The sequence below is a fragment of the Oenanthe melanoleuca genome, chromosome 17, assembly GCF_029582105.1.
Source record: "Oenanthe melanoleuca isolate GR-GAL-2019-014 chromosome 17, OMel1.0, whole genome shotgun sequence".
NCBI classification, from domain to species: Eukaryota; Metazoa; Chordata; class Aves; order Passeriformes; family Muscicapidae; genus Oenanthe; species Oenanthe melanoleuca.
This window is the reverse complement of record NC_079350.1, coordinates 2548642-2559695: the sequence shown is the minus strand read 5'-3', so window position 1 is coordinate 2559695 and position 11054 is coordinate 2548642. Positions and strand designations below refer to the sequence as shown.

General features: G+C 56.0%; 1 protein-coding gene across 2 annotated transcripts in view; it reads right to left on the bottom strand.

Annotated features, from left to right (window-relative positions):
- Positions 1-11054, bottom strand: part of KCNT1 (potassium sodium-activated channel subfamily T member 1) — an 81913-nt gene that overhangs the window by 3716 nt on the left and 67143 nt on the right. The window contains exons 19-31 of one of the 2 annotated variants that reach the window (XM_056505357.1): positions 9629-9845; positions 8531-8636; positions 8284-8456; positions 8032-8103; positions 7629-7763; positions 7309-7420; positions 6936-7037; positions 6756-6839; positions 6333-6461; positions 5986-6006; positions 4904-5207; positions 3333-3395; positions 800-884 (exon numbers count right to left, since the gene is read on the bottom strand). In XM_056505357.1, coding sequence (XP_056361332.1) covers positions 800-884; positions 3333-3395; positions 4904-5207; positions 5986-6006; positions 6333-6461; positions 6756-6839; positions 6936-7037; positions 7309-7420; positions 7629-7763; positions 8032-8103; positions 8284-8456; positions 8531-8636; positions 9629-9845 — 1603 coding nt within the window. The remainder of the gene's footprint in view (positions 1-799; positions 885-3332; positions 3396-4903; positions 5208-5985; positions 6007-6332; positions 6462-6755; positions 6840-6935; positions 7038-7308; positions 7421-7628; positions 7764-8031; positions 8104-8283; positions 8457-8530; positions 8637-9628; positions 9846-11054) is intronic. The other variant, XM_056505359.1, reaches the window with a different exon arrangement.

Below are 11054 nucleotides of genomic sequence, written 5' to 3'. Positions count from 1 at the left end.
CCCATTCTTTGGAAAATTAGACTATCCCCAGAAATCATTTGTACTGCCATTGACAGAAAAAGTCAAATGTTCAGGGCGAAGAAGACTCGCCTTGCTTCCTCCTTTTAAGACCCCTCCCCACAAAAATGACCCCAGATTTAATTTAAGAAGTCAATCACACATGCTTAATAGCTATTCAAGTTAAAGCTGGGGATGGGAGGGGCTGTTTTATGAATATGTATTTGTTTGAATTTTTTGTCAATAAATAGATTTTGTGATCACTGTGATTGAGGATGCTCACTGCTGCCCAGCGCTGAATAAACACACACTTTCTAACTTTAAATTGTTAGAGAGTCTTTTGTCTGTCACAGTTAAATATCAGCATTAGACCAAAACTCTTATTTCAGTAAATCAGTTACACTGCTGGAATTGAGGCTGGGATACACAGGGATGCCCCATGGAGCTGTGCTGCTCGAAGAGCATGGCTGCTGTTTGAGTAAGGGGTGTTAAATAATAAGAGATGTTCATGTAAATGCCATGATACACTATAATAAATAATCAGGGGTTCATGCAAATGCCATGAAACACTATAATAAATAATCAGGGGTTCATGTAAATGCCATGAAACAGTATTATAAATAATCAGGGCTTGTTCCTCAGCTGCTTTTTTTTCCCCAAAGGGAAATTCCACGCTGCCTGTGGAAGCCAAGATGGGGTTTGGGCGCTGCTCAGGGAGGGGAATGGCCTGAGCAAGAGGCACAACCCGAGGTATTGATGGGAAGTCACGGGGAGCAATGGGATGGGGGCAGGTGACACCCACACGATGTCGTTGAGCTCCAGCCGCGTGTCCGGGGGGGGGTTGATCAGGACGTAGGACAAGGTGTTCTGGTGGTCGTTCATCTCGTCTGCAAGAGCAGGGGGACAGGGCCGGTGAGGGAGGGACACCCCCGAGACACCCCGACAGGCAGTGGCAGGTGCCATCCTGGCTCTCAGCCCCACGGGTGCCTCCCCAGCAGGGGCCGTGGGCAGTGTCACTGCACCGAGAACGTCACTGCCACCTCCCTCCTCGCCTCCCCCACCGCAGCACGGCCCTGGGCACTGGCACTCTTCAAAGCCCCCACTCCCCCCAAAATAAAGTGAGATGTCTTACCTTGGTTCAGCGCAAAAGAGGGAACAGGTTAGTCCTGCTGTGTCAGCTACAGCACGAGTCCAACCACTGGCTCGGGGCCGTGAACCCCCCGGGGCCGCCCACGCTCTGCCCACCTCTCCCCTCCAATTCCTCAATTTAGCATCATCCAGGCACAGCGTTAGTCCAGGTTTAGTTTTGCTTCTCTCCCCTGCCCAGGGGAAATCGCCTCCATGGAGTGTTAGAGCCATTTTGGGAATGGCTCTAAACCACAGTGACCTCCCAGGGGGGCTCACGGCCACCAACAGCATCACCCATGGGGACAAACGGGGGTCTGGATGGTGGGGGGCCCCTGTGCTTCCCGAAATAGCCGAGAACAAGATCATGGTGAAATGGATGGGGGTGCGAGGCTGCGGGAGCGGGGAGGGGTGGAAGCTGCGACAGTGACACCGTTCCCAGACGGGCTGATGGGCGTGGATGGACAGGGCGGGGGGGGACGGACAGACGGACGCCGGGGCAGCATGAGGAGCACGGCGGGACTCCAGCTCGCTGCAAGGCTTGTCACTGGGACAGCTCTCCAGGGCTTTGGAAAGGGCCCCCCGAGGTGCAAATGGAGCAAAAATGGAGCAAAAACGGAGCTGCTTTGGGGGCAAATGGAGCAAAAATGGAGCAAAAATGGAGCAAAAATGGAGCAAAAATGGAGCTGCTTTGGGGGCAGCAGGAGCAGAACCCGGCCCTGGGATGGGCAGTAACTCCAGGCTGGGGGCTGCTCCCTGTGGCCTGTCCTGCTGCTCCCGCCACCCTGTCCCTGCTGTCCTCCTGCCAGGGGCTGCCCTGCCCCATGGTGGGCACAGCCAGGGTGTCCTGCAATGACAACGGGTGCCACATCACCCTGGCACTGGGTGAAACTGCTTTTCTCCAGCCCTCAGATGCAGCTCCAGCCACCACAGCCAGCAGCACAGCAATGCAAAGCTTCCACCCGAGGTGCCTTTGCCAGGGCACAGCCAGATGAGCCCCAGGGGGACACCAGACCTTTGCTGTGCTGCTCAGACACATCCCTGGCACATCCCTGGCACCACAGAAGGTGCTGCAGCCAGGGGAACACGGGACCACCCTCGGGGAGATGCTGCCTGCCACCCCAACCTGTGCCAGGCTGTCCTGTCCTGGAGCCACAGGAGCGTTTTGGCCATCCCAGTGCTCAGCCTTACAGGGAGACAGGGATGGGGGTGGCAATGCCGGGGCAAGGGGGGCACACAGACCCTGGGACCCGACAGAACACACGGGGTTGGACATGACAGGGAGGCAGGGATGGGCTCTGGCTGGGGGCAGCTCTCCCTGCCCCATGGAAGGTTCCTGAGCAGCCAAGCCAGGCCCTGCTGAGCACACCGAGTATATTGCTGCATCTCCACTGCCCCAGGCAATATACTCTGCTGGCCTGGGGCTGCCTGGCTGATGGAGGACACACTCTGTAGGGAAATGCCAACGTTTCGCCTTAAGCCTGGGCTAGTGAAGCCAAAAATGAAGCTGGGATGGGCTGTTGCTAATCTTGGGGCTGCTGCAGTGAAAAGGAGACTCTCCAGGGTGTGTTCCACTGTGGTGTAAAGGTGAAAAAGAGATGGGAAAACCTGGCAGGTCCCACAGAGCCCCACAGGGTGCCCGGGGTGCTGCAGCACCAGTGGCCTCTGTGGCTGCTGCTGCTGCCTCAAGCTGAGCCCAGCATCCCTAATCAGAAATGGGGTCTTCTAATGCTGGAGAGGGGTCCAGGAAGGCAAACCAAGGTGTGCAAAGGGATTTTTAAAGCACTGCCTCGCCCTGGACTGTGGCTGAGCCAGCATCTCATCACAACATGCACAGGCAGCTCTGGTGCACTTGTCCCCCTCCTTGTCCCCTCCTCAAGTTGCCACTGGCTGTAACAGCCCAAAGCCACCTCGTGGAGCCATGGAGGGAAGGTTTTGCTAAGGAAAGCCAAGGGCTGTGATTTCCCTGTAGGAATTCAGCTAACAAAGGGTCCCTGAGGTTTCTATCTCCCTGATTAGGCAGAGCCCTGCATTCACACCACCACCACAGGACACTGACTGGTTTTCCAATGCCACCCAACAAGTAAGTGCTGGAAGCTTGGGGGTCTAAGGTGAAAACTGGCAAGGGTGAGGTTTGGGCTCAGCTGGCATGATCTTGTTGTACGCTGCACGCCATGAGTCACGCGGGACTCCCAGGGAAAGGGAATTACCTTGCAAATATCCCAGGTTTACCCGATTCATCACATCACTGGCTGTTAAATTTGCTACATCCTCTACAGAACATACAGGGAAAGGCACAGACATAAACAGAGAGAGAGAGAGAGGTCAGCAAGCCATGGTTCGGCAAATATCAGAGACAAGCTCCTGCGCTGCAGCCATAACGTGAGCAAAAGAAAAAGGAAAGGGCAGAAGGCAGAGCGACGATTGCCATGGGTGCCCAGACACTGACAGTGACACACGGTGACAACACACAGTCCCAGCACCGCTGGGTGCCCGAGGAGCTGCTCCCCACACTGTGCCCACTGTCCTGTACCCACCACTGTCCCCTCTCCTGTTTGCTTCAGCCGAAATTTGCCAGGACAAGGATGCCAGCACTGAGCTGACCCTCACCGAGGACAGACAGCCCCTCTGGAACTACAGCAGGAACTTCTGGGAGTGGGAATGTAGGGAAAAAAGGATTGGGGGATACAGCACTGCAAGGCAGTCCTCACTCCATCCCATTCCAAGCCAGCTCTCCTGCCTCAACCCCTGGGGATGCTGGCAGTGCCCACAACCACCCCCTGAGCCCCCACTCCACTCCAAACCCCTCCTGCACTGCACTTCTGGACATTTTCTCCTCCTCTTTCCCGTGCCTAAAGCCAAAATGGAAAGGAGGACCCCCACCCCCAAAACCAGCTCCCATCCCAAGGGGTTTCACTGCCAGCCTGAGTGTGGGCAGGGGCCAGCACGGGGCGGACGGACACTCGTGGAGGATGGAGCAACAAGCAGCAGCACAGGATGGCTTCAAAGAAAGAAAGAAAGAAAGAAAAAAAAAAAAACACAAACAAAACAAAATAAAACCAACCAACCAAAGGGAGCTGTGAGCTACAGACTGTCATAACCAAGGGGTGGGAGCTGTCCAGGGGGACACAGATGCCAGCACCGACGGGCAGGTCAGAAGCTTCACGAGAGATGTGGCTGCACAGAGGGACCCTGAGCCGTGGCTGTCACAGCCACACACCGGTGGCACACGCAATGAAGCAACTCAGCCCTGCAGCTACCGAGAGGTTTCCACGGAAGAGTTTGACAGGTTAAAGTCTAGAACAACAGGGGCTGCGCCAGCTGACGGGGTTGGGCCTCTCCCTGCCACACTACGGGAGCTCTGGGGCACAGACCTGGGGTCGGCTTGTCCTGAACCAACATCTCTGAAAGTGGGGGACAAACGGGGGGCCAGCGTGGGGACACACAGGCACGAGGGCCGGAGTCACCTGCCACTGCCAACTCCTGCCTGGAGCCATCCCAGAGCCCAGAAACGGGGGCGGGCTGCCTGCAGCTGGCCGGGGTGCCGGGGAGGGGGTTCTGCGTGGCGGGACCCCAGCCTGGAGCTGGGTCTGCACAAGCACAAGCAAGCCGGGGATGAGGCGCCGCCGGGGCAGCGCCCGCGGGGAGGGACGGGCGCTAAGCCGGGTTAGGCTGGGCGCGGGCTTAGGCTGGCTCAGGGCTGTCGGGCTTGGCGCGGGGTCAGGCTGGGCCGGGGTTACCTGAGCGGCACCGCAGAGCGGCGGGGCCGAGCAGCGCTTACCGTAGCCGGTGGTGGGCAAGCCCAGGTGCTTCATACGGTTTTTGACGAGCTCGGAGAGCTCCTGGCGCTCGGAGCGCCGGTAGAGGCTGAGGCGCTGCTGGCTGATCCACTCGGCCGTCTTGCTGGAGTGCTTGTTGCCCTTCCTGCTGAGCCGCCGTGCCCACTGCATGCTCTTGCGCCGCAGCAGAGGGTGCTCCGACTGGTCGCTGGAACACGAGTTGCGGTGGTGGCTCGTCTTGATGCCCCAGTGCTCCTTGACGTCCTTGGTGTCCTCGCAGTCCTCAACATTGATTGAGATCTGTGACTGGAAGCCCAGCGGGTCACGCGGGATGGGGGGTGGCCAGGAAGGGTTTGGCCTGGGACTGGCAGGGTGGGATTTCTCCCTCTCCCAGCGCTTGATCTCTGCACTGCAAGAGCCGCCCGGCTGGCAGATGTCACAGAGCCCCAGAATGGTTTGGGTTGGAAGGAGAGTAAAGCTCATCTGTTCTCCTCCCTGCCATAGGCAGGGACACTTTCCACCACACCAGGCTGCTCCAAGTCCTGTCCAACCTGGCCTTGAATTTCCAGGGATGGGGCTGCCACAGCTTCCCTTGGGAGCAGTGCTGAGGAGAGTCTCATGGGCTCACACAGGATCTGTCCAAGGAACAGCCATGCCCTCCTCTCCCTCTCTGCCCTCTTACAGCATCTGACCCAGCAATCCCCACTGGTGAGCAGGAATTTATTAATAAAGCCTTTTAAAGCATCCCAAGGAGCTGGGTTGCATTTAATTAAATGTCAACTTTCAGTTCCCTGTCACTGCCTCCTCACAAAGTTGAAAACCGAAGGTATTTAAAAGGGATCCTGGCTCCATCCCTTGCTCCTTATCCCAGTTAATTACATCAGGGCACTGAGGACTTTTCCCAGAGCGCTGGGGCTCAGCCAGTATCTCCCTTCCATGGGGACAGGCAGAGCTGTGCTGGCACTGGGAGCTGGCACAAAGCACAGGGGGCTCTTGGTGGCCAAAGCCAGCCTGAGGATCAGCCACAGGGAAGGGGGGACAGGGAGGCAGAGCCCGAGCACGGGGGGACACGAGCGGCACTCACCTGCGCTCTGATGTCGTGAGGCTGCAGCAGGGCACGAGGAAGGGAAAAACAAAGGTCAGTCCAGCAAAGGGGCAGCCCTGCTGTGCCCACCCTGCTCCCCAAAGCACCCAGTGCCAAGAGCATCCAGCACTGCCCAGAGAGACGGGCACTGACCCTGACCCAGCGTGTCCAGCTGGGGAGCCAGGACACCCCCGCTAACAAAATAAACACAAAAATTCCCCTTCCCTTGCTCTCCCCTCCCCACTGCTGCTGCAATTGGGTCTGAGGTGCTCCAGGGACCAACCCCTCCTGGATCCCATCCTGGCTGGGGCCAGCAGAGCCCCTCCCCAGCAGCAGCGTGCCCCCACCTCGGAGGTTGCGAACATGTGCGACTCCGTCCTGTAGATGCCGATGGGAATCTCGGCGCTGGAGGAGCAGAGCTTCTGGAAGAGGCGGCCGTACGTCCTGATCCACAGGTCATCCTCCGTGATCTTCATCTGGGGAGCACAGCACAAATGTGAACCCCCTGTGCGCCTTGGGCTGCTCCTGACCCTGACAACAACCCCAAAAATGAGCTGGACTCCACAGGAAAACCAGGGGAAATTTCTGACCTCAGCCTTCAGAACAGGGAGTTTGGTCCTTGGCAGCTCTTGGTAGCACAAAACGCAGGGGAAAAATAACCTGGCAATGCTGCTCCCCCCGATTGTGCAGAAGAGGGGAGCCCTGCCCTGTACACAGGGTGACAGATGCCACCAGAGGCAGGACAGGTTGACCCCGGGGGTGGCACGTACCGCACAGAGGTACCCGGAGCCCGGCGTGGTGTCGAGGCCCAGCAGCAGCCGAGTGATGGTGATCATGTAATCCTTGACGAACGACTGCAGAGACATTGGGGCACGAAACCAGGGCAAGGTTTGCTCAGCTGCTCCCTGGGGATGCCGAGGGCAGGCCACAGCTGCAGGGCTGGGTCTCACCTGGTAGAGCAGCGTGTCCAGCATGCTGATGCTGAAGACCCTCCCTGCAGCGAAGGGCAGCCGGAACATGAAGGCCAGGTTGGAGCCGTTCTCTCGCTCTCTCTGCAAGAGGAAGGGCAGCTTTGAGCTCAGACTGCACAGAAACTCAGAGGACTCATGGCAATGGCAGGGCACAGGTGTACTGTTTCTGGTGGGTGTGGCAGGAGGAAACCAGGACAGCATCTTTGCATGGTAGAAAAAGAGGATTTTTCATTTCTCCATGGAAATGTGAGAGACAGGACTGGGTTTTCTGGACTCCAAGGAGCTCAAATGCAGTCAGTCACTGTCAGTGTTGACTTCCCAGGCCCTTGTAGAGGGAACAGCCTCCTCTTACCTTTTCTAGCTTGGAAAGAGCCAGAGAGTAACTGTCCTTTGCTCTGAACTGCATGAATCTCATGTTGGAGGGGTGGGTCAGCTCCGTGATAATGCTTAGGCTGGGGAAGAGCCTGCAATGGAAAGGGATCTGTTGTCCTGCAGCTGCCTCAGAGGATTTAAAGGCTGAGGAGAACCCCTGAGGAGTCATCTCTGTCCTGTCTGAGGTCAGAAATAGCTGATCACATGCTGCTTCCTCCAGCAAACCCAGTGCCAGATGTGTCCCCCTGTCTGTAGCCACCACCCCAGGCACTGGCAACCCTTCCTGGTTTTGTCCCTCACCTGAACATGGTCTGGACGTTGACAATGGTCTTGGCATCTGCCATGTAGTCCTCCTCAGCACTCATGGTGCTCTCCTTGTCCACCACCACCAAGTTGTCAGCGTAGATGATGCCACACTGCAGCAAACTGTCCAGGCTGGGCAGTTCCCAAAGAGAAGAGCGCAGGGTCAGCCCTTGGAAACGACACAGGGAAGCAGCACAGGGGTTCCACGGCCAGCCCATGCTGCCCCCAACCTGCTCTTCACCTGCTCCCCTCTCCCAGGGAGGGGCTGACAGCCCCAGAAGCCCGAGGTGGGCTCAGCTCTATGCTACCAACCCTGGGGCTTCTCATGGGGTGACTGAAAACTCTGGGCTGTGGTGAATGGAACAGCTGAGGCACGACAGCCACACCTGGAAACACCTACTTGTCAATGGTGCCCTCCATGTAGTAAACCATGGGGAAACAGCAGATGGCCTCCAGAAAGTGATGCTCAGGCCTGGGGGGAGAGCCACAGAGAGCAGGGTGGTTCAGCACACCCACACAGCACAGACAGACACACACAAAACCCCAGGGCCAGCCAGCAGTGCCAGCACTGCTCCCTCACTGCCACCTGCAGATGGCTGTGGAGAGGCAGGAGGGCTCTGTGGGAGGAGAAGAGCCGTGCTAAAGTACTTGCTTGTTGTCCAGCAGCAGCACGATGGGGTTGAGCTCCTTGCGGGAGCGGTAGTACGCCCGCAGCGGCACGATGAAGTTGTAGAGCCCGTTCCCAGCCGTCTCTGCAGAAACGATGATCAGCTTGTTCTTGAACCCGTAGGCTTTGGCATCCTCGAAGCTGTTGTGTTTGCAGCCCTGGGTGTGGGGCAGAGCAGCTCAGTGGGCACGTCCTGGGGCTCAGCCCAGGCAGCCCCGCAGCCCCTCCACACCTTGTCCAGCCTCAGGCAGCAGAACGGGGCTTTCTCGGGCAGGAGGTGGCACAGGGTCGGGGAGCTCCCGATGTAGGGCGAGTTTGGGGGGTAGCCCTTCACATACCTGCAGCAGAGAGAAATCTGTGTGAGGAAACAGGGAGAGCTTTCCATTTATCCAATGCTGGAAAAACATTCAACAGCAACACTGGCAGATGCCCTGCAAAACTCTCCTGCAGCACGTGGGAATTCCCTGAATATACATATTTAGGAGTAATTTTTGCTATGCAGATTGTAAAGATGCAGGGACAGCCAAGAGGAAAAGCCAAGAGGGGCTGAGCCTGAGCATCCCTGGGCACCACTGAGCTCCTCTCCAATTTTTGTGCTAGTATACAACATGGGACACAACAAGAGAGATTTCCTCATCCTGTCCTCGTCAGCTTCCAAAAATCAAACACACTGATGTCATGTAATCCCAGTGCCTCAGGAACTGGCATAAACTGGGTGCAACTGTGGGAGTTATTGTCGGGAGGATGGTCATCAGGACAAACTCAGGAGCTCTCTATATTCTGTTCTTGAAGTTTGTAGTTTGTAGTTAGGGCATGGGTATAAGGGTCCTGCTAAGAGCTGCCAGCCACAACTCTGAGCAGGTCAGAGAGAGAGGTATGAGAGAGAATAAGAGCGAGAGAAGAATAGAGAATAGAGAGTGATTTCCCATTTACGTATTCTTCTATGTTGAATATTCTAATTTCCACTAACCAATCTACTACAAGATACTAATTTCCTAATATTTACATGCAACCTATAGGAATCACTAAATTACCATGTTTTGTGGCTTTCTTATCTATAAACCTTATCTCTAAACCTTTCCTGCCATACTTGGAACAGGATGTCTGTTGGTTCTTTTGTATTTGTGGCATTTGGCATTACCTAAACAAAAGAAAGAGGCTTCAAACGTTCACAAGGTTGGAAAACTGCTATCATTTCTATTTCGCTTATGGTTTCAAAAATCTTTTGCTGAGCACTCACATTTATAAGGTTTCCCTAATCCATCCTTCCCAACATGCAACCACAACGAAGCAGACCAAGGACAGGGAGTATCAGCAGAGAGCGACTCACTCCACGACCGCCGAGCCCTCCTCGTCCGACTGGGTCATCTCATCCTCGGACTGGTCGCTGAGGAGGTCGCAGGGCAGCAGGGAGGAGCTGTCAGCCAGCTCCAGCACGGGGGCGATGCTGGGCCGGCGCGCCCCGGAGCCGTTCTCGGCCGGCAGCGCCAGCTTGCTGCTGTTGGCAGGGCGGCACTCGGTGTTCTGCAGGTCCATGGCCACTGTACCTGCAGCACAGCAAGCGGCTCTAAGGGGGGGGAATGTCAGAAAAGCCTCCTGTCCTCACCGGGGTGAGGCAGCCCAGCTGATGCTCAGCCATTCCTGGGCACAGGGGGTGCAGGTAAAGCCCCCTGTGTTTTTACCAGGGCTAGAAGAGTGGCAAAAAGGGTCAGTAACAATACTTCCTTCAGGCAGAAGTCAAAAGCCCTTTATTAAAGAAACAAATCACTTTTATAGCCATGATGGTGGAACTAAGGACAGAAGTGATTTCATTGGTGTGAGAAAGGTGACACCCCTTTGCTTTCACCAAAACATCTTTCACACACCCTGCAGGTGCATAATCTCTATTATTAATTCTTTCTCTTATGTTTTCTCTGAGCAGCCTGAGAAAATCCAAGGCTGCTTTCCCCCTGGCTTTCACCACTATCCACACACCTGGGCACTGCTGTGTGCAGCATCTCCCCAGGGCTCAGCCCCCCTCTCTGTTCCCCTCCCAGAGCCTCCCTGGGGGCTCTGCAGGAGTTCTTATCATGCTGATGGATCTCTGAGATGACAACCCTGCAGCCCAAGCCCTGCCCACAGCTCCCTGTGGGCTCTGGGAGACACCAGCCAGGTTAGGAATCACACCTGCCCTGGCACTGCCCCTCCTGTGGATGTCCCTTTGCCCCACAGAGGGGCAGGTTGGCAGCACTGCCCCCATCCACTCCCACATCCCTCCTGATCAGCTCCAGGTTTTGGAATCTCAGAATCCTAGAGGCTGGAAAAGTCCTTTAAGATCATGGAACCCACCATTCCCCAGCACTCTTGACCTGCCACTAAATCATGTTCCCAAATGCCACACCTACACATCATTTAAATCCCTCCAAGGATGATGATTCCACCACTGTGCCAACGCATCACAATCTTTCCTGTGAAGGAATTTTTCCTAATATCCAACAGGAGGCAAGAGAAGCTTTCTCATCCTGTCCTCCAGCAGCTTCCAAAACTCAAACTCATTGATGGAGTGTCCCGAGAAGCAGAGGCCAGGCCAAGCACACTGCCCTGCTGGCATCACAGCATTTCTGTCCCTCTCATCACCCCTGCCAAGGGTCCCCTGTGCAGGAGCCATGAGAGGAGAGCTGTGACAAACAGTGCTCAGCAAAGTGCTCTGCAGCTTGCTGGGGGATAATCTATGCAAATTGCTGCTCAGGAGTACAAACACATAAATTATTTGCCTG